This window comes from Strix aluco, chromosome 17 (genome assembly GCF_031877795.1).
Source record: "Strix aluco isolate bStrAlu1 chromosome 17, bStrAlu1.hap1, whole genome shotgun sequence".
NCBI classification, from domain to species: Eukaryota; Metazoa; Chordata; class Aves; order Strigiformes; family Strigidae; genus Strix; species Strix aluco.
The window spans coordinates 1,225,934-1,246,857 of record NC_133947.1 but is presented as its reverse complement, the minus strand read 5'-3'; the positions used below and the strand labels follow the sequence as shown (position 1 = coordinate 1,246,857).

The 20,924-nt window shown below is 63.6% G+C and overlaps 2 protein-coding genes across 4 annotated transcripts; both read left to right on the top strand.

Annotated features, from left to right (window-relative positions):
* The first annotated feature begins 466 nt into the window (after nucleotides 1-466).
* Nucleotides 467-3,425, top strand: REM1 (RRAD and GEM like GTPase 1). The gene is made up of 4 exons (XM_074843038.1): nucleotides 467-928; nucleotides 1,099-1,181; nucleotides 2,186-2,390; nucleotides 2,560-3,425. Exons 1-4 carry the CDS (start codon nucleotides 613-615, stop codon nucleotides 2,835-2,837), a joined length of 882 nt encoding a protein of 293 aa, XP_074699139.1. The 5' UTR covers nucleotides 467-612; the 3' UTR covers nucleotides 2,838-3,425.
* A 3,061-nt stretch (nucleotides 3,426-6,486) lies between these two features.
* Nucleotides 6,487-20,669, top strand: HM13 (histocompatibility minor 13). 3 transcript variants are annotated; one of them, XM_074842954.1, is made up of 13 exons: nucleotides 6,487-6,701; nucleotides 8,075-8,173; nucleotides 9,925-10,007; nucleotides 10,929-11,017; nucleotides 11,785-11,870; nucleotides 12,012-12,137; nucleotides 14,065-14,122; nucleotides 14,732-14,815; nucleotides 15,113-15,149; nucleotides 16,169-16,271; nucleotides 16,826-16,911; nucleotides 19,659-19,805; nucleotides 20,442-20,669. In XM_074842954.1, exons 1-13 carry the CDS (start codon nucleotides 6,531-6,533, stop codon nucleotides 20,521-20,523), a joined length of 1,251 nt encoding a protein of 416 aa, XP_074699055.1. In that variant the 5' UTR covers nucleotides 6,487-6,530; the 3' UTR covers nucleotides 20,524-20,669. The 3 variants fall into 3 exon arrangements, with proteins under 3 accessions (XP_074699055.1, XP_074699053.1, XP_074699054.1); XM_074842952.1 differs by having other exon boundaries at nucleotides 19,659-19,852; nucleotides 20,442-20,667; XM_074842953.1 differs by lacking the exon at nucleotides 19,659-19,805.
* Nucleotides 20,670-20,924: the final 255 nt, after the last annotated feature.

The following is a 20,924-nucleotide window of genomic DNA, read 5'->3' as shown; positions in this document are numbered from 1 at the left end:
CTCTTGGCGATGCCACTGTGGCCTCGGTCGAGCAGGGGCTGAGGTCCCAGGAAAGCACAGCCTCACCGGGCACCGGGCAGGATGGGGCTCAGCTCGCTCCTTCCGTGGCGGAGCTGTTGCCTTCTCCGCACCAACGCGAGATGGAGCCGGGCTGGGGCCGCGGGTGCCGGGGGGGACCCTGCCCCACGCAGGACGGGAGCGTGGTGGAGCCCCCACTCGCGGCAGCGCATCCCGCAGTGGTATGGCTGGGGCGTCCCGCTGCGACGGCTGTGTCCTCCCGTCCCCGCCCCGCGGCTGCTCCCCGGGACGGAGGGGACGTGCCCCAGCACCGGGAGCCCCGCGGGGACCTCGGGGACCGGACAGGGCGACCGGGACCGGGGCCGGTGCGGGCGGGGGTGTGTCCGGTGGGGGAGGGACCCGGGCGCGGCGAGGGGCTCCACCTCCCGGGGTTTAAAGCCGGGGCCGGGCGGTGGCGAGTCTGTCCGGGGAAAAGTTGTGCCTGAGCTACCGCCGGCTCGGACGGGCACCGGGAACGACACCGGCAACGGGAGAAGCGCGGCCGGGGGTTGCCGGGGCCCCTCGGGGCGGCCTCTCCCAGCCCCGGTGCCGCAGATGACCCTGAACACGCAGCGCGGGAGCAAGAGCCCGCTGCGGAGGAGGGCCAGCACCCCTCTCCCGCGGCCGGGGGTAACGGGTGCCACGTCGCGGGGTGAGCCCTGTCACCCCCAGCTCGGTCAATCCGCATCCGAGCCGGGCGCCAGGGCCGCGGCCCCCCGGGACAGCTGGTCCTCCGAGTCCTCGGGCTCCTCCGGCTCCTGGGACCCCCTGTACCGCGTGGTGCTGCTGGGTGACCCCGGCGTGGGCAAGACCAGCTTGGTCAACCTCTTCGCCGGCCTCCAGGAACGGGACCTGCTGGAGCAGCACGGAGGTGGGTGCTGGTTGGGGTCACCCCACCACAGGGCCCGGAGGAGGTGGTGGGGAGGCAGCGCGTGTCCGAGCTGCGGAAAACCCGTGTGCGAGGTGCTGAGGAACCCGGTGCCGAGGCTCAGCTGCCGGGGCAGTGCCACACTGACCAGGGTCTCTCTTGGTGTCTTGCAGAAGCCGCCTACAAGCGCACGCTCTCCGTGGATGGGGAGGAGACCACGCTGCTGGTGATGGACACCTGGGAGCCCGAGCAGCCGGTACAGTGGGGCCGGGGCTGCTGGGACGTGCCTGGGGGGGACATTGGATGGGCATAGCCGCTGCTTTGGGGCCTCTGAGCTCCGTGGAGCTCCCTGGGGCTTTCCTGCCCATGTCTGGGGCTCGCCGGGCGAGACAGGGGCTTGGGGTCACATCTCTGACCGGCTCCTTGCCCACCTTCCCCCAGCGTGGGAGGCTGCCTGCCCACCCGTGGGGGCTCTCGTGGCCGGGCACCACAAGCACCAGAGCACAAGGGGGGGTGGGGTGTGGGGGGAGGAGGAGTGGGGTGCAAGCCCGCTTTGAAATGCATGGGAATGGTTTGAGAATGGGGCTGAAGGAGCCGACTGGGCAAATCCACAGGAAAATGGTGTTGCCAGCCAGGACACTCACTTTAACAGGCAGAGCGGTGGCCCCGAGGGCCTGGCATGGGGCGTTCTGGGCAGAAATGCCAGCACCGCTGTCACCACCTCCCTCGAAATCCCCCTTTGCCCCCCTCCATGCCGGGCCCAGCATTCCTGCGGGTGCCACCAGGCAGTGACTGGTCTCCAGGAGCAGGGGACGGAGCTGGTGAAGGCGGGTCCAGCACCCACGTGGGCTGGGGCCGCATTCTGTGTGTACAGCGGTGCTGTCCCAAGGTGCCCCAGCACCATAACACCCCAACAATGGCCCTTTATTTCCACTATTGCTTCATCCCACCAGTGCCTGGTTCACGCAGGGCGCTGCAAGCACGAGGCCGGTGTTGTGCGGCCGAGGGCGGCTCCGGGAGGTGCAGCTTCAGCCCCCCCTGAGCCCGCAGCCCCAGTTTGTTGCTGGTAGAGGAGGAAACTGTCAAAATCAGGAGCTTTTAATCTGCATTTTATTAATGGGGCTCGCCACGATGCGGGGGCTGGTGGGGTGCGCTGGCAGGTCCCATCGGTACCAGGGTGCTCTGCCGTCCCCCGGTAGCGGTCAGGGGTGCCAGCAGCCCCTGCGGAGCGGTGACATCTCCTTCCCCGTGTGGTGACAGGGCGAGGAGAGCCGGCGTCGCAGCCAGTGCCTGCAGGTGGGGAACGCCTACGTCATTGTCTACTCCATCACCGACCGCGGCAGCTTTGAGAGCGCCTCGGAGCTGCGCATCCAGCTGCGCCGCGCGCGACAGGCCGAGGACATCCCCATCATCCTGGTGGGGAACAAAACCGACCTGGTGCGGTGCCGCGAGGTCTCCGTTGAAGGTGAGAGGTGGTGGAGGCGGTGCGGGGGGGGATCTGGCTGGTGGGGACCCCCGAGGGGATCTTGCACCCGGGTTCCTGCCCAGCTGCTTCCCCCTTGTCCCTGAACCTGCCTGTGTCAGCGCCTGGGGTGCCAGCGGGGCCGTGTCCCCTCCCTGCCCTTCCCTTGTAGAGGGCCGTGCCTGCGCCGTGGTGTTCGACTGCAAATTCATCGAGACGTCGGCGGCTCTGCAGCACAACGTGGCCGAGCTCTTCGAGGGGGTGGTGCGGCAGATCCGCCTGCGCCGCGGGGGCAAGGAGTCCCGCACGCGCCCCGTGCCTGGCCAGAAGCGCAAGGAGAGCCTCACCAAGAGAGCCCGGCGCTTCCTCGACAGGCTGGTGGCCAGGAACAGCAGCAAAGTGGCTCTCAAAGTCCGCTCCAAGTCCTGCCACGACCTGTCCGTGCTCTGAGAGCCGCCGCCTTCCCGTCCCTCTGCACGCGCAGGCTTGGACTCTCCTCTCCACCAGCAGTGTGGCTGGCGGCTCCACCGAGAGCCCAGAGAGGGCCGGGGCGATGCTGAGGACGTGGAGCTGTTTTAACCGGTGCTGAGGGATGCCCTGGGGTGCTCTGGATTCGGCCGTTTCCCCTCCAGGACAGGGGACAACATGGGGCCCCAGGGCTGCAGAAAGTGGGCACCTGCGCTTGGGGTGGTGGGGTGCTGGGTTACCGGGTGCTCCTGGGGAGCTGGAGGTGAGGGGTGGCCGTGCCGCGGCGCAGGGCTGCCTGCAGGGCTGGAGGCTGCCGGCAGCGTGGCAGGTCCCACTCGCGGTGCCCGTCCTCCACCGGGCAGCAGGGACCGGCGAGGGCACCATAGCGGTGTCCACCTCGAGGACATCCTGGAGCCTGGCCGGGGGTGCCAAGCGATGCTGTTGGTCTGCCCCAGGGCTTTGTACCGCATCTCCCTGGCACCAGCATTTCTCGGACTGAGGTTTTTCTGCTGTCTCTGTACCGGTGTGATGGGGAAAACCCTCCAGCTGCAGAATAAACCACATCAGGGAGGTGCCGGTCTCTGCTGAGTCCCTGCCGTGGGGAGCCGCGTCCCGGAGCTGTCTGGATGGATTCAAGCCCGGTTCCTTGCCCGTGGCCGGGGCAGAGGACCTGCCTCCTGCTCCAGCCAGGCCTCAGCGGGCTCCATCTTCACCAGCCAAAACATTTCAGGGCAGGGAGAGCCTCCACCTGGGGCTTCCTTTGGCCTTGCTGGAAATCCCAATTCCTCACCCCCCTGCGATGACAGAAGCCCCCAGCCCCCCTGCACCACCCAGCCAGCTCTGGAAAAGCCTCTGGGAAGGGCTGAGGGGCAGGTTTCAAACCCTGGGTGCTCGGCAGCTCCCGGTGCCCCAGGGAAGGGGCAGGGAGGCAGGAACCGAGTAGCGTGGCACAGCTGGGAAGGGACGTGCTTGGCTGCAGCGAGCAGCGAGTGACCCTGGGCACCCGGGGAGGCGATGCTGGAGCCGCGTGGGCTCTGCCGGTTGTTTTTAGGCTGCACTGCCGGCGAGCAGCCGGGACGCCGCGGGGTAACCGGCTCAGCAGCCCCGGGCCCGGCGCCAGGGAGGATCAGCGGTGGCCTCCCTCCCCGGGTCAGGTCGGGAGTTTCCGCTCGCTCTGCAGCTCGAACGTGGGGAGCCACTGGCCGTGGCCAGCACGGTGCAGCCAGAGAGGGGGTCACCAGTGCAAAAAGGGGACGCTGGGATGGGGCAATACCCTGTCCCCATGGGAAAAGAATCTCTCCGCAGGTGCAAACCCCAGCGAGGCTTTGGTTGCTGACCAACACTCCCCACACCCCGGTTCCTGGTGCTGCCGGACGCGATGCCGCGGTTCACACCGCATCAGGCACACCCGGGCTGGGGGGCTGTGTGCCGGGGCCGGGGGCTCCTCACTGCTGCCGGTCCCTCCCACAGCTGCAGCCGCCGTTTCCCTGCGGCGGGAGGCGGCGGGGGGGGGGGGCCACGGGATGGAAAGTTGGCAGCCGGCAGAGAGGGGAGTGGAAAGAATGAGCTCAAACCCAGAAAAATGCGGCCGTGCTGGAGGGTGGGAGGAGAGGCCAAGGGGGGCCACGGCGAGGCGCTGGGAAACGAAGGGAGGAAGGAAGGAGGAGGCGCTGGCGGGGGGCCGAGGGCTGCTTGCGGCCCCCAGCTGGGCCCACACCTGGGGCAGGTAGTGCCGGGGCTGTGCCAGTACCCTCCATCCCAGTACTCTCCATCCCAGCACCCTCCTCCGTCCCAGTACCCTCCATCCCTGGGTGGCCGTGGGCCCCGGTGCCATCTCCCCCAGTCCCACCTGCTCACTGGTGCCATTTTCCCCTCTGCCACCCCCGCCCGGTGCCATCAGCCCCAGTGCCACCGGTCCCAGCTCTGCTCACCCCCTCCCTGGGACAAGGGACCCTGTTGGCTCCTGGCTGGCACGTGGCCATGCTGGGCCACCAGCCCCATGGGCTGCCCCGGCCCACCCCACACACCCGCCCTGCTCAAACAGGCTGTGGAGACGCGACTATTTTTTGCTCGATTCCCTCAGGTCCCCCCACCATCCACCACCGGCCCCGAGGGGACGGCTGAGCAGCGGGGACGAGGCAGGGAGGGGAAGTGTCACCCCTCAGCGGGGTCTAGGGGGTGGGTGGGCACCCGAAGGGGTCTGTAAGGTGAGGGGGCTGACAAGGGGGTCGGTGGCTGTGTTGTGCCGTGCCGTGCCGTGCCAGGCAGCAGGGTGGGAAGCAGCAGGGTGGGTACGCTGCCTGCGTGGCTGCCTGCTGCTGCCTGCTGCTGCCCTCGGTGCCCGTCCTTCCCCTTTGTGGGAGAATCAGCGGCGGGGAGAGGACAGCGTCCCGGGCAGGGAGCCAGCCCCGCAGAGAGGGGCTCCCGGGAGGCCTTTGCATCTGCCCTCTGCCTGAAACACGAAACTATGAATCACCCCCAGTCCTGAAATAGATTCCTTTTTTGTTGTTGTTGTTTTCCAAAAAAAAAGAAGAAAACATTTCAAAAAAAAAAAAAAGCTTACTTTTTAATCCCTGCTGCGCTCCCTTCCCCTGCCTGTGGCTCAGATCTAAACCAGGGGCAGCATCATTTTAACTTTGCCCAATCTTTATCTTCGCTGGTGTCTTTGCGTCTCAGCAGACCCTCGCCCTGGCCAGAGCGACGGGGACGCGGCACCGGGGAGCTGGGGAGGAGGAGGAGGAGGCTCGGTGGCACAGCCGGGCTGCCAGCGGCTTGGGAGGGGAGGGAATATTTGTGAGGAAAACACACATTTCAGCCAATTTTCCAGCAGAGCTCTGGCTCCAGTCCAGCAGCAGGGGGAATTTGCTGCCATTTATGAGGCTTTTTTACAGAGGGGCTGTTCGCTGAGTGCGGCCGTGGGTGGGTTGGGAGCGATCACGGGGGAGGCCCAGCGGCGCAGGGGGGGTCCTCGGGAAACGGCAAAGGGCAGGAAAACCCAGGGCAGGATGGGGGGGAAGCCTGGGAGCCCCCGACCCGACGGTGGCTGAAGCCGTCACTGTCCCGCTTGTGGCCCTGATGGCCGGGGGCTGCGCGGAGCTGGGGCCCCCCCCAACCCGCAGGGAGCCCCCCGGCACCCCCACAGTGGCAGGCCGGGCCTTCGAAACCCGGCACCACCACAGACCTGTCGGAGACAGGATAAACAACCGTCAACCGGGAAAATCCCGCGCTGAGGCGGCGCAGCGGCTCCGTCCCGCTCCCCCCTCCCGTCCCACCCTCACCCCAGGCACGGGAGGGGAGCGGGGCAGCACGGCCGGCCCGCACCGGGCCTTCTGCCCGCACCGGGAGCCCGGCCCCGAGCCGAGGGGGTGGCGGGGTGTGTGGGGGGGAGCCCACGGCGGCTCTGGGGGCTGCGGGCCCAGGGTCAGCATCGGGCCCCCCCGGCAGGGTCAGGATCGGGCCCCGCCCCCCCCGCCCCGGGCAAGGTCAGGATCGGGCCCCGCCGCGCTCCGGGCCGCGGTCGGTTTCCTAGCAACGCGCTCGGCGGTGATTGGTTACCGGAGGAGGGGGCGTGGTTTAACGCTGCCGTGCGCCGACGCGTGACGCACTTCCGGTCGCTAAGGGGACGTGTCCCTGGCGCGCGCGGGCCGGAAGCGGACCGCGGTGGGAGCAGCCGCCATGGAGGAGGCCGCGGCGCACAACGGCAGCGCCGGGGCCGGGTCCCCCGCGGCCGCCCGCCCCCCCGCCACCCCCGAGGGCATGGCGCTGGCGTACGGCAGCCTCGTCCTCATGGCGCTGCTGCCCATCTTCTTCGGGGCGCTGCGCTCCGTCAGCTGCGCCAAGAGCAAGGTACCCCCCGCCGCTCCCCGACCCCCCCCGCCGCCACCGCCGGGGCAGCCGCCCGCTCTGTACCCCCGGGGGCGTCAGGGCTCCCCCGGCCTCCCAGGAGAACCCTCCGGGGCCTCTGGGCCTCACCCCAACCCGGGGTGCCGCATCCCACCGCCGGCCCGGGAAAGGCAGAGAGACCCCGCGCCCCGGTGGAGGCAGCGGCCCCCGGGGGGGCTCTTCTGCAGCCCCGTCCTCACTGTCCCGATCAGTTCAAGTGCTGCAAAACTCGGGGTCGCCCCTTGTACCCCTACAAGAGATGCTGTGTGAGGGGGGGGCTCGTCTGTGCCATTGCTCCCCTGCCCCGCAGCACCGGGGCTCGTCCCCGGGGTCCTGCCTGCACTCTCCTGCCTGCAGCCGTGTGCTGTGCCTGCAGCCCATCGTGCTGCTCTGCATCTCCTGCCCGGCCTCGGGGAGCAGCTGGCACTTAAATCCCAGCACTCCAGATCCTGAAGCTCAGCAGAAGGGACTGTTTTACACAGTCTGATTTATTACTGGTTTGTAAAGCCCCTTGCCCACGCTTATGTCTTACTTCAGGGGTTTCAGCTGATTTTGGTGGCGTTCCTGGCAGCCCAGGCAACCGAGGCTCTGGTTCTGGGGCCGGGGGGGGGGATTCTCTTCCCTCACGCCGCAGGGAGCCAGTGGCTCTTTGGGCACTTATTTGTGCGCTGCTGCGCCCGGGATAAGCTGCTGTTCCTTCGCAGGGTTGCTTTGTATAAGAGGCTTCCACTAGCGTGCTGTTTGTCTGGCCGCAGGTGTTTGTCTGTGCGAGGTTAGAGCTCTGAGGAGTGGGCAGGGGAGCAGGCAGCCCTCTGCCTCCCCTCTGAAAGCTGAAGGTCTCTCAGGGGAAATGGCTTGAAAGGGGGCTGGGTCAGCTGGTGCAAAGATGTCTCAGAAGGCGAAAGGGGTTTATAAATCTGCAGCTTTTGAGCACAAGTGTCCCAAGAGCGAGGTGAGGGATAAAAACGTCATTCAGAGGGTGATCGACATATGGTGTGCACAGATGGGGACGGCCGGGCGTGAGCGGCGAGGGAGCCCAGCTCCCCTCTGGGCAGGGGGGAGAAAGGAAAAGCACCAGTGCAGGGGGGTTTTTCCCTTCTCCAAGAGGAAAAAAGCAATAAATTGTGGCAGCCCTTGGAAGGATGAGTGTGAGGTTTGCTTTTTCCATCTCAGGCTCTGCCTGTGACGCAGCCCCACCTCTGGGAATGACAGGAGTTGGGGGCCAGGGGGTGCCTTGCCCCTCTCAGAGCCCTGCTCATTGTGTCTGTTCACCTCCTGCTCGGGTAGGAAACCAGAGCAGGGGCCGATCCACTCCTGTCCTCTCATTCCCTCCCCAGAACTCCTCGGAGATGCCGGAGACCATTACCAGCCGAGACGCTGCTCGTTTTCCCATTGTTGCCAGTTGCACCCTTCTGGGGCTCTACCTCTTCTTTAAAGTAAGTGAGTGGCGCTGGCGGGTGGAGAGCTGGTGTCTGCCCTCCTCCTGCCTGCTCAGGAGCCCCCGAAGTGGGGCTGACTCCATTTTTGGCTTACCCTAGTTGGGGGCCCTTAGTGTTGGGAGCGTGTAAGACTGCACGGCTCGAGCTCTTCAGCGTCACCGCGCCGGGGGACGTCAGTTCTCGCCTGAATTGTCACAGCTTGGGGGAGATCAGAGCCTGTTTGTGCACGAGTTGGTTCTGGAGAGCTGCCGAGGGGCGAGTTCACCTCTGAGCTCTGCCTGCCGCCGCGGCCGATCTCACGGTGTGCAGACCAAAAGCAGAGGGTGCCGGGGACTGCTGAGGCACAAATGCTGCTGTCACTGCGTTGTGCTGCACTTCCAAAGGCGTCTCGGCTGCAGGCCTGGGCGATCCATAGCTCGTGGGTGAGCCCCTGTGTGTTCAGGTGAAGTTTTTTAGGCGTGCAGAGCCAAGAAGCAAGGTTAGGTGACCATTCTTAAATAGGACATTCCAGCAGCAGGTGCTTTCAGCTGCGTGGAGAAGGTGTCTTGGCTTAAAGCACCTTTGGCTGCCTGCGGGCGTGCGGCAGAGCTCCTGGAGGGGCCTGAGGAGCCCCGGGGCTGCCCGCACAGGGTGGTTCTCTCGGCACAGCAGCTTCCAGCCCTGCTGTCCTGGGCTGCTCACGGGGCGGAAGGCTGCAAAATTTGAAATATCGCAGCTCACCATCCCCTCTGTGCCCATCGCAGCTACCACGCACGCTGCGGGCTCCTGCCCGGGGCTGCCAGCCGCACCGTGCAGGTCCTGACCCCGGTGTGGGTGCGTGTGCCGCAGCTGTGAGGTCAGCTCTGCAGCAGCAGGCAGGAACGAGCCTCTCTAGCAATGTGCCCGCTTTAGCCTGGGCGCTCACCGGGGCTGCAGCTCCTCTTGTAGGTCTCCAGCAGTAAAGCTGAGCGTCTGCGGAGCCTCTTGGGGTGGGGGGGTATGGAGCAGCCACCAGACCCTGCTGCCAGGCCCCTCTGGCTGCTGAAAGGACTCCCTGCAGCCCACCCCTTCCCTGGCACCCAGGTCTTGGGGTGCTCCTCCACCTCCTCAGGTGCCTTTTCTACCTCTTGCTCCTGGCTGGGATGGAGACGCCAGGAAAAGAAGTACAGAACGTGCAGCGTGGCCTTGCTGAAGTCGCTGCGTGATCGGCGGCTCTTCCTTTTCATATCTTCAACCTGCCTTGAGCTCTTGTATTCCAGCATCCCCCTTCCAGGAGAGCACAGAGGACCCTGGGGTCCCCCCATGCTGGGCTGTAGGGGGGTGATTCGGTGGTAAGGCAGCGTGTGTGTTAGAGGGCAGGATTTCTGATAACACCTCGTTTTATTAGGGCAGGATGCGCTGTGGTAGCAAGGTGGGGGTGCTGCTGCTCCCCTCTGCCAGGGCAGCCCCTGGGAGCGGCGCGGTGCCTCACTCCCTGCTCCGGCTCGCTCTGTGGGGGAAGCTCTGTCCTCCTTTCTGCAGCACAGGAGTTATTTTTTGACCCGAGCAGCTCATAAATGCGCGACAACTCGCAGGCCCATTGTGCTTCTTCTGTGAGCACACGGCTATTTCCAACATATTTTGCATCAGTGGTGCAAGAATTTGGGTTATTCCAGATATTCTTCTCCTCTCCCTGGAGCACTGACACTGCAGCTGCTGACAGACACGTGAAGTGCTGTGGATGGGGAGGACGCTGTGGTAACTAACCCCTCTCCGGATTTGTCTTGCAGATATTCTCTCAAGAGTACATCAATCTTCTGCTTTCCATGTACTTCTTCGTGCTGGGGATCCTCGCCCTGTCCCACACCATCAGGTGCAGCGCAGGGAAGGGTGCGGCTGGGGCAGGGGTGTCCGAGGCTGCCTGCTCTGCGAGGCAGCGGGGCGTTGAGTTTACTGGGGGGGGGGGTGTGTTTCTAGAGCACCGTTGCCTTGCAGCAGAGCCAAGTCCAGCTCTTAGCGTGGTGTGAAGGGCTCATAGCAGACTGTGAACCCTTTGTCATGTCTCGGAGGGGGTCTCCCAGCGATCTGGTACCCTGCATGGCATCTCTGGGAGAGCTCGCGGAGCTGTGGGTGGCCACACCATTGTGGGACAAGGCCACCTTGCCCTGAGGAGCTGCTGCAGCTTGGCACAGTCCTCGCTGCCCTGTGTAGGGGCGAGCTCCTTGGCACCTGTGTTCCCCTTACTGGGGCTCACGATAACGTCCCTGGCCTCTTGCGCTGATGCTTGGTGTGAGGTGTTGAAAGCTCAGGCTGTTTCAGGAACTGAAAAAGTAAAACTGGTTTCCTGTTTCCTGAGCTCTAGGATGTTGGGGACCAGATGCTTTCCCTAGACCGACGCTGGGCAAGGTCTTTGTCTCTACTCCCAGTTCTGCAGGGGAGCTGTCCAGTGGTGGTCCAGCCAGTTCTGGGGGCCCAGGGGGCTGCTGGGGGGCCCAGGGCACATGCTGGGGTCTGGGACGGGTCCCCCCTTCTTGGGGGCGATGCTCTGTGCCCGTTGCCTTAGAGCATTTTGGGGGACTGTCACACCTGGGAGATCAGACCCCCGGGGAGGCCAAGGTCCCATGTCTGTGGCTCAGGGACTGAAGTTGGGGCTCCTGCCAGTCCCTCAGGTGGCAAAACCTGGTGTTTCCCTGTCTTGGGAGGGGGTGTGGGCTGCGATGCTGTCCTGCAGAGGTGCCGGGCAGTGTGTCCTGCGGGGTGTCTGTCAAACTGCCTTTTACACCTCTCATTTCAGCCCCATGATGAACAGATTCTTCCCTGCAAATTTCCCCAACAAACAGTACCAGCTCCTCTTCACCCAGGGCTCCGGGGAGAGCAAGGAAGGTACGTTGGCTCGCCGGCCTCTCTGGGGGCCTGAGTGTTTTCTGCCTTTACTGTTCTGTTTTCTGCTCACTTGGTGTTTCAACTTTCAGCCCATTGATACAACCTTCTCCAAGACTTGCCTCTTGCTCCCCTGCGTTTTCCTGCAGAGCTGGGGCTGCCGTGTGCCTCTTCTTGCACCGGCTGGTTCTCTCCCTCTGTGCTGCCTCTGGCTGGCAGTGAAACCGCAGAAACAGATCCCAGAGGGCCCCAGGAGTGGAGCTGGGGGTGCTGTTAAATGCTGGAAGCTCCTTGGGTGACACAGTACTGACTCTTTGGTGCTGCCTTAACTGATCTGATGCGAATCTTTGCGCTGGTAGGAGATGCTTTGATAAGTATCCTGCCCAGTAGCTTTACTGGTAAGGGAATACTTCTAGCGATACCACTAGGAGTTAACTGGTGCAGGAAGAGGGAGATGATTTACCTCTCCCTGCCGTAGACAGAGCCTGAATCCAATTTCCTTATTGACAGAGGGATCGCAGATGCTGTCCATGTGGCAGAGTCTGGCTGAAGGAGACGGTCCGGGCTTGCCAGGGCCAGCTGCTCGCTCGCATGCAGTTTGCACGTGTTTACCGTGGGCCCGGCCATTTCTGTGGGTACAGTCCCCTCGTTTGGGACGTCAGCGCTGTGGTCTGTCTTGCTCCCCAGCTGCACAATCCCTCGTCCCTGCCCTGCGCAGGAAGGGGAGCTGCCTGGGCTGCCCAAGAGCTGACTTCTCCATTTTCTTGCAGAAATAGTGAATTACGAGTTTGACACCAAGGACCTGGTATGCCTGGCCCTGAGCAGCGTTGTGGGGGTCTGGTACCTGCTGAGAAAGGTGAGCGAGCCGCAGCCCCGTTGTGGGGAGGCCAGGGACCGGGCTGGATCAGACCCAGGCCCCACATAAGGCCTCCGTGGGCCGAGGCCGTGGCTCAGCACGTGCAGCGGGACCCAAATCTCCTTTTCCTGTTGTTCCCAGCACTGGATTGCTAACAATCTCTTCGGGCTGGCGTTCTCCCTCAACGGGGTGGAGCTGCTGCACTTGAACAACGTCAGCACTGGCTGCATTTTGCTTGGGGGCCTCTTCATCTACGACGTCTTCTGGGTAAACGGGAGCGTTCCCCGGGGCGGACGCGGGTTGCAGCCGTTGGCGGCCGGCGTGTGTGTGTGTGGCGTTAACGTCTCTTCGGAGGCAGCACTCTGGCTGGACACACGTTTGCAGTCAGGATTTCCACTTTCTCAGCCCAGAGGGGTGTGGTGGGGGTGATGATAGAATCAAACAGTGGGAGAACGTGGCTCAGCAAATGCGTTTTCTTTTAATCTCTGGCTTTGAGAGCCCAGGGCTGGCAGGGATCTCACCAGGGCTGTTGTGGGGCACCGGGTGTGCGGCGTATCCAGTTCTGGTGACCTGTGTTCCCTGCTAAGGTCTTCCCTGTGCCTGACGGAGCTGCTGGGTGGGCCGGAGGACGAGGCTGCTCTGGGTTACACCAATCCTGCCGAGCTGTGCCTCGGCTCTGTCATCTGCCCGTTTCGTGAGCATCCTTCTGCTCCCTGGCACGGAGGAGCAGGCACTGGAACGCCTCCGGTCTCTCTCCTGCAGCCAGTGCAGCGCCCAGACATCTTCATTTTGAAGTTTTCCTTGTCTCTCTGCAGCGGCCTGGGTGCATGTTTCTCCTTGTAGCGTCCGTATTCCCCAGTACTTCCTGCCGCCTACACCTTCTGAATTTCTGTTTTCCCAAATGTCTGAGAGCCTTGTATACCTTGAGGTCTGTCCAGCAGCTCTGCAGCTGCCTGAGTAATCCTTCCCTCCTTAAGCCTGGCTACTGTGTGTTATTTTGTACTTGGCCGGCGCTGCCCCCGTTTCATAGGCTTGTTAACAGACTCGGCTCTGTGGTTCGTTAGCCTGTGTGCCACTTCCTCTGCTGCTCTCAGCTGGAGAGGATTCAGCCTTCTGGCTTAGCACACCCTGTGCCTCACGTCCTGCTTGGGCTGTGAGTGTCTTCCCAGGGCTTTGGAGATGGGCGTGAGTGCAGCCCTCCCTGCTCTCTGCTTACCAGCTGTCTCCCGCCTCGGCTTCCCCGTGTATTGCCGGAGCCTCACGGAAGGGCCGTTGTGAAGTGGAGACCCTCTTACTGTGCCCCTCTGCTTGGATTTTAGCACAGATTTAATCACAGTGACATCCAAGGAGAAGTTCAAGGAGGAAGGAGAATGCTCAGTGGATTGATGATGTTGTCCCCTGCGTAGTCGTGGGGTGAATTTGCATCTGATGCTTTTCACTGGTCTCAGGGTGGAGTCCTGTCACTCCCTGGCAATGCCCAGGGCTTGCTGCACCTTATGGGAGTTAATTAATTAATCTGATGCCCAGCGCTTGCTTTAAGGTTTCTCTGTAGTCCCTGGCTTGAGGATCTTGCTCACCTGGTGCTGAGCAGCACCTGGTTTACGTGCTGGCTGCTGGTATGGCCAAGACCGGAGGCTTGGAGTTAAACAGAAATAAGGTGGTTGACCTGTGTGTTTGCAGTCCGTCCCCCAAACGATGCCAGTGTTTAAAGCTGATAGTGCAGTACAAATAAATGACCTCGGAGCAAAATGCAGCTGATCTGACAATCGCTCTGGTCCCCGTTGGAAGCTCACGGGCAGCAGCCTGGCACTGGCTGTGACTCTGCTGGGAGATAACGTGCCCTCAGATAAGGTCCTGGGTGAGGTCAGGCCTTTCCCCCGAGTTGCCTAATTAGAGCTGAGCGGGGGTAGGTGCTGGGGAGGGCCGGGTGGTGGGCAGCACCGCGGCTCTGCGATGTGACCCGTCTCCCGGCGCTGCTCTGAAAGCAGGACGGCCGTGACGCGCTCGCCGCCTCAAGCGCTGGCTTGTGCCTTCTCCCCTGGGCTCGCTGCCAGACTCTCTGCCCTCAGCTCGGTGGCTCTTTGGTTATTTTCTGCCCCTGATGCTGCTCCAGGCCCTGCGGGGAGGCTGTAGCTGAGCATGTGCCCGTCCCTGCGCAGCTCTGGTCACCCCGGACTCCTCTGTTTGCCTCTAGGTCTTTGGCACCAATGTGATGGTGACAGTTGCCAAATCGTTTGAGGCCCCAATAAAACGTGAGTAGATCTTCCCCGTGGGCTTTTCATTCTGCTGGGGTCGCTGCCCCCTGCAACCTCCTGTCTTCTGGAGATGGCTCAGAAGGTGGGGTGTGTGCAGGGCTGGGGGGGTCTCCTGCTTGTGACCCTTGAGACTGCAGCGTGGTGCCACCGACCTGCGGGGAGCTGGGCCGGGCCTCTGGGGAAGGATGGTCTGCAGAGTGCTGAGCTGGTTGGGTCAGTCTGTACCCCCAGCATGGGCAATTTCACCTGTTCGTAAAAAAAAAAAAATATATGCAAAAAAAACCCCTACAGACCCCACCCCCCCCACCCCCCCCCAAAAAAACAGCAGGAGGGGTGAATTTGTGCTGTTGTGGAGCACACAGTAGTTTGGGTCCTGGGAGCTGGGGTTGAAACCTGCTCATGGGGCTGGCTGTGAACCCCTCGGTTTCTCATCGCAGTGCTTGGAGTTGTCCCAGGAGAACAAGGGGAGCTGCTGGGGAGGAGGGGGCCAAGGGCAGGGACAGGGGTCTTGCCCTATCCCAGTCCCTTTTTGCCAGGCACAGTGATGTTGGGCTCTGCCCAGCACAGCCACTCCCCCCTCACCGTGCCTCTCTCTGCTCCTCGTAGTGGTTTTCCCTCAGGACCTGCTGGAGAAGGGGCTGGAAGCCGACAACTTTGCCATGCTGGGTCTGGGAGACATTGTCATTCCAGGTGAGGACAGAAGAGGGGGGGACGTGACCAGGATCACCCATCTGAAGGGGCTGCGGGGAGCTGAGCGGGTGCCTCGCTCTGCCTTTGGCCATGCCGGAGCCCTGGGTCTGGGGACTGCAGGGACTGGGGCGGGGGGCGGGGTGTCCAACCAGGTCCGGGTGCTGTCCCGGTGCCTTGTGCCGCGAGAGGGCACTGTCAGCCCAGGCACGGCACCCCGAGAGCGGCTGCGGGTCCTGCCCTGCCTCCCTCTGCCGTCCCTGCAACCCACGTCCCCTCACTGTCCCCTTCTCCCTGCAGGGATCTTCATTGCCTTGCTGCTGCGGTTTGACATCAGGTGAGTGGGCGGCAGGGAAGGGTCTCTGGCAGGTCGGATCTTGCAGCATATTTGAGCTGCTTTTGTAGAGGGGAAAAAAAAAGGGGAAGGGGAAAGCCAAGAGCGCAGTCGTGTGCTCCCCTCCGGGGCTTGGCGTGGGGACCCGGGAGAGCGGCTGGGACGGGGTGGGGTGCAAGGGGAAGCTCTTGGAGGAGTAAATGTGAGCAGGGCTGGCTTTGCAGGCGAGTCCTGAGCGCTGGGGTGAGTTGTTGGAGCGCCCAGGCGTTGCTGTGTGCGTGGCAAGGCGGGCGGCACGGCCCCGCGGAGCCTCTCCGGCTCCCTGGCGCTGAGGAGGAGAGGGCAGCGCCGCAGCACTACGGCAGCGTGGGAAAGAGCCGGGGGTGCTGGCACCTGGGAGGTGCTCGTGTGGATGCAAATGGGTGCCTGGCAGTGCCGGCTGCCTCTGGGTCACCGTTGACGTTGAGGGAAGCAGCTCCTACGCAGCGAAGCTGCACCCACTGCCAGGGTGTAGCTTTCGGCAGTTGCCCCACACCGAAAGGCTCTGGCTGGGAACGGGCGGCTTCGTGTGACGGCGGTGGGGTGGCCCCGCTCCTGCTGCTGTTGCACAGACCCTCCGGTCTGCGCCAGCTCTTCCAGGTGTTTCCACCCACATCCTGCCTGCACCTGCTGGGAATCCCAGTTCCTGCTGCCTGCGATAAACCAGCATGTGCGGAGAGCGGGGTGCCAGGGACCGGCTGTGCCTCCCCTGAGAAAGTGGGACCCTCTCCCCGGGTCCCAGCACCAATTCCTCCCCTCCAGTAGCCATCCAGCAGTAGGATCATGCTCCTACTTCCCCTCCCCAGCCCCTCACCTTGGTGTCAGCCCGTCCAGCACCACACTGCTCCCACGGGACGGGGGGCTGTGCCAGTGGCCACCTCGAGAGCCCGGGTGGAGATGGTGGGAGATGGCTGAAAACACTCTGCTTTGGCTACTGGCATCCCAGACCCGAGGTCACTGGGCTCTGCTCCCTTTCCTTACAGCTTGAAGAAGAACACGCACACGTATTTCTACACCAGCTTTGTGGCCTACATCTTCGGGCTGGGCCTGACCATATTCATCATGCACATCTTCAAGCACGCCCAGGTGAGCTCTGCCCTGCTGCTCCCGTGGATGCGCGTCCCGGGCCGGCCGCGCCAGCTTGGCCACGGGGCTCCTGCATCGTGCCAGGAAAAACGAGATGAGTCCCTTCCCTTGGCTTTGCTTTTCCAGTGCCTGCCTGTACCTTTCCCTGCCCAAAGCTTGTGTGCCTGGCTGGAGCAGAGTCCTGGCTGGTTCAGGCAGCTGCATTTCCAATGGCAGCACCTCAGCTGGGCTGCCCTGTGGTTTTGTGGCTCTTTGTGACCAAGCTGCCCCTGAAGACCCCACCCTCTGTGCTGCGGAGGGGCCCTGCGAGCCCATATGCTGCGGGTGCTGTCGCTGCGCGGAGGATCTCAGGGCGCTCGTGGCCCTCTGGGACCTCACGAAGAGGGTTTTGTGCTGCTGCAGCTGTAACTCGGCTTTCAAAGCCACTTTCTAAAGCGTTAACCCTCTGCAGTGCTGTGACAGACACCACGGGTGCAGAGGGGACAGGGCCAGCTCGCCTGGTGCTCCTCCCGAGGGCTGTTTTGTGGTTTAACAGTTGTTCTCCTTCCCGACAGCCTGCTCTTCTGTACCTGGTCCCCGCATGCATCGGATTCCCGCTTCTCGTGGCCTTGGCAAAGGGAGAAGTAACTGAAATGTTCAGGTGAGCGTCAGCTGGGGACGGAGCTGTTTCGCCCGCGGCGCTGGAGTGCACGAAGCGTGCAGATGTTCCCACGCCTGGGCACAGCTGGAGGGACGGGTTCATCTGGGCATGCTCTGGGTGTGCGTGCGCACGTCTGTGGGTGGAGGGAGCGGGTCTGTGTTCGTACACGCCGGCCCTGGCTCCAGCCACCTCCTCAGAGCCGGGTGGGAGCTTTGGTGCCGTACCAACAGGCAGGCAGCATCTGGTATTGCTTTACGCCCCGGTGACAAACTCTTCCCGTGCGCTGGCGGGCAGGGGAGGGTGGGACCGCGCACCTGGTGCCGAGATACTTGGTCATTGTGTCCCAGGGCCCGTGGGTGGGGGAGAACGGAGCCGGATCTGGCTGCAAGAGCAGCTGGGGCTGGTTCGAGCACATCCCAGCCTCCCTGCTCGCCTGAGGTATCCTGGTTTGCAGCAGTCTCCCCGCCCCGGGGACCGTAAGTGCAGAGAAAGGGGGTCTGTGCTGCGCTCTGGCCCTTCTCTCGGCCTACCACGCTCCAGACGTTTGCCTGTTCGCTGTCAGTGGGCAGCGGGGGTCTCCTGCCTGCGCGGGGCATGGCCTGGCCCACCCAGGAACTGTTTCCTCCCTTGGCTTGGCCAGTTGTGCTCGAGGCTCAGTGCTGGCCTGGAGCAGGTACTTGTTTGAGGATGGCAGGGAATCCCAGAATCATCTGAGTTGGAAAAGCCCTTGAAGCTCCTCCAGTCCAACCATGAACCTCACCCTGACCGTTCCCAACTCCACCAGATCCCTCAGCGCTGGGTCAACCCGACTCTTCAACCCCTCCAGGGATGGGGACTCCCCCCCTGCCCTGGGCAGCCCATTCCAACGCCCAACAACCTCTTCTGCAAAGAAATCCTTCCTAAGAGCCAGTCTGGCCCTGCCCTGGCGCAGCTTGAGGCCATTCCCTCTCGTCCTGGCGCTGGTTCCTTGGCTCAAGAGACTCATCCCCCCTCTCTGCACCCTCCTTTCAGGGAGTTGTAGAGGGCCATGAGGTCTCCCCTCAGCCTCCTCTTCTCCAGACTAAACCCCCCCAGTTCCCTCAGCCGCTCCCCATCAGACCTGTGCTCCAGACCCTGCACCAGCTCCGTTGCCCTTCTCTGGACACGCTCGAGTCATTCAATGGCCTTTTTGGAGTGAGGGGCCCAAAACCGAACCCACTCATCGAGGGGTGGCCTCACCAGTGCCGAGCACAGGGGTGAGACCCCTTCCCTGTCCCTGCTGGCCACACTAGTGCTGATACAGCCCAGGATACTGTTGGCCTTCTTGGCCACTTGGGCACACTGCTGGCTCATGTTTGGCTAGCAGTCAACCCCCTTCAGGTTCCTCTCTGACTGGAACACCCAGCCCAAAGCAGGGCTGTGCCCCCCGCAACCTCCCCACTCTGGGGGTGCCCCTGCCCAAGCCCCCAGCCTGCTCAGAGGGAAACCAGCACCTGAATGAGGAGCTGGCTGCCCTCGCCTGCTCCCCCTCCCCTGGGAGGTGCAGGTATGCGTGTTCCCAGCGGGCTGTCAGCTGGGCTGGCTCCCCAGCCCTGCCGCACCTGCCCGCCCTTTGATGTTTGCTTCTGAGGATCGCTGCTGCAGGCACTGAGTGTCCCGGGATCGTCCTTCCTGTGCACCTGGGATCCTGCAGCCGCTCTCCCCGCTGCCGTGACTCACCACCCTGCAGCCGCGCCGCCACCTCCCCTGCCTGGAAACTGGGGAAGGGACGAGCTGTGAGGCCGGCGGGCCTGGCAGAAAGGCAGCCGGGCAGGGGGAGGGCTACTGCCCCCCCAGAACATCAATGCAAGCTGCTCAGGCAGCGAAGCGCTGCCTGCTGTTTGCTGCCTGCTGCCAGGGCAAAGGCAGGAGGCTAGGGGGTTGAAACTTTGCAACCCTGGGGTTCAGCCCCCCCTAAAGTCGCTCCAGTTGCAGTCAGGGGAAGCGGGATGCGATGAGACTCGTGCCTGTAGGGCAGTGACTCCCACCTGCGCAGCTTCAGTGCACCCCGAGCCTCCCCGCGCTGCCACCACTTCCCCTGCGGTCTCTGCCAGCAGGCAGCTGCCTGCACTCGGTGCCTGGCAGCACCCTTGGCTGCCCTGGGAGAGAGCAGTGAGGGTCTGAGGCAGTGGCAAGTACAGGCAGTGCTGTGGGGAGGGTGGGAGTGAGCGGATCTGTGCTGCAGGCCCAGGGAAGGGGATGCTGATTGAGCAGAGGTGGGTGACATCGGGATCAGTTTTGCGGCTCCCAACCTTGCCGAGCCTCCCCGGGCAGGCACTGACCATCACTGCCTCTGTCAGCAGTGGGGAACCTGTCCTTGAGCAGCAGGAAAGGCTCTGCCTGCAGCAGTCTGCTGCCTGCACAGCCCCTGGGCCGCTCTGTCGCTGCCTTCCCAGTGCCCAGGCTTGCTTCCTCGTGGCTCTACCTGTGCCAGTGGGAGCTGCCTTCTCCCTGGGTCTCAGCCCTCACTCTGCCACGCTGCAGCCCTGCCCTGGGGTCTGCAGGCAAAGGAGGGTGCAGGCAGGATCCTGCCAGGACAGCCCGAGTGCCAGTGGCCAGAGGGGACAGCAGGCTGCCCATGCAGGGAGGTGGGTTTGCAGCAGTCTCACTCCAAAACTCTTCTGCTTTCTCTCTCTCTCTCTCTCTCTCTCCCCCCCTCTCTCTCCCTCCGCCTCTCCTTTCTGTCATCTTCCCCCTTTCCCCTCCTGCTTCCTCTCTCTCTCCTGCAGCTACGAATCCTCTGCTGAAATCTTGCCACACACACCAAGACTTACCCACTTCCCCACGGTGTCCGGCTCGCCGGCCAGCCTTGCTGATTCCATGCAGCAGAAACTGTCCTGCCCCCGCCGACGCCGGCAGCAAAGCCCCAGTGCCATGTAGCGATGGCAGGCGGTGCCCGTTCTCCGTCTGTCGCTCGGGCCAGGTAGGGGCTGGGCCCAGCTCTCCCCTTTCCCCGGGCAGAGGCAGTAGCTGTCGCCTCGCTGCCGTGGGCCGGTGTCTCTCTGTCTTTGAGGGGATTTGGTGAAGGGTGAGAGGATTTGCCATTTCTGCCCTCCTGGTGCTTCCCGCTGGAAGGCAGCGCTCCCGCCTTTCCTTCACCAGGGCCTCGGGGCTGGTGCTGGCGGGGGGGTTTGCAGCTGATGGAGTGAATCCCTGGGGGTGGGTGGCTGCCGGTGGTCTTGCTGCAGCTCCCACCCCATTAACCGGCCCCACTCGGCGTGGGGGGGAGCGTGGTGCTCTGGGAGTGAGGACAGACGCCTGGGCACAGAGCTGGTGCGATGGCTCTGCTGGGGTGAGCTCCAGCCCCTGGCTGGGTCCCCCCCACCCCAATCCCTGGAGGTGTCCAGGGGGTGTCACACTGCTCATCTCCCTGCCTGGGCTCTCCCCCATCGGGCTTCCCGCGCCGGGGTGGGGGGGTGGTGGCTGGAGCCCACCCCCTCCTTTGTCAAGTCTCTGTCCCCGTGGACGGTCTGGCCCCACTCACTCCTCCCTCTTGTCCCTCTCGTCCTCAGCTACGAGGAGAGCTCTACCCCCAAGGAGGTGCCGGGGGCCTCCAAAGAAGGGACAACAGAAGCCTCCAAGAAGGAGAAGTGACCTTGCCCACGGGCCGTGCCCGGTGCCGCTGGGCTGGGGCCCTTCCAGACCCTCCGCCAGTGACAGACGACGAAACAATTGTGCAAGAGCATCGTGTTGTGTGTGTCGGAGCAGCCACCCAGGTGGGGTATCGATGTATGCCGCATAGCCACCCCCCGGCCGGCCCCCCGGGGCCACCCCGCCACCCCCCTGCCTGTTTAATCTCCTACCGGGGTTACAAGGTGGGTGGGGGGGCAAACCACAGGCCGGTTTTTAAATTTTGTATTGTGCATTTGCTTTCTCTCATATTAAACCATGTCGAAGGAAGGAGCGCGGGTCTGGCAGCACCGGGGTCGGCATCCCGGCTCCCCAGCGGCCTTGTTCTCCCTGTGGGGCCCGTGGCCGTTGTCCGGCTGTTTCCA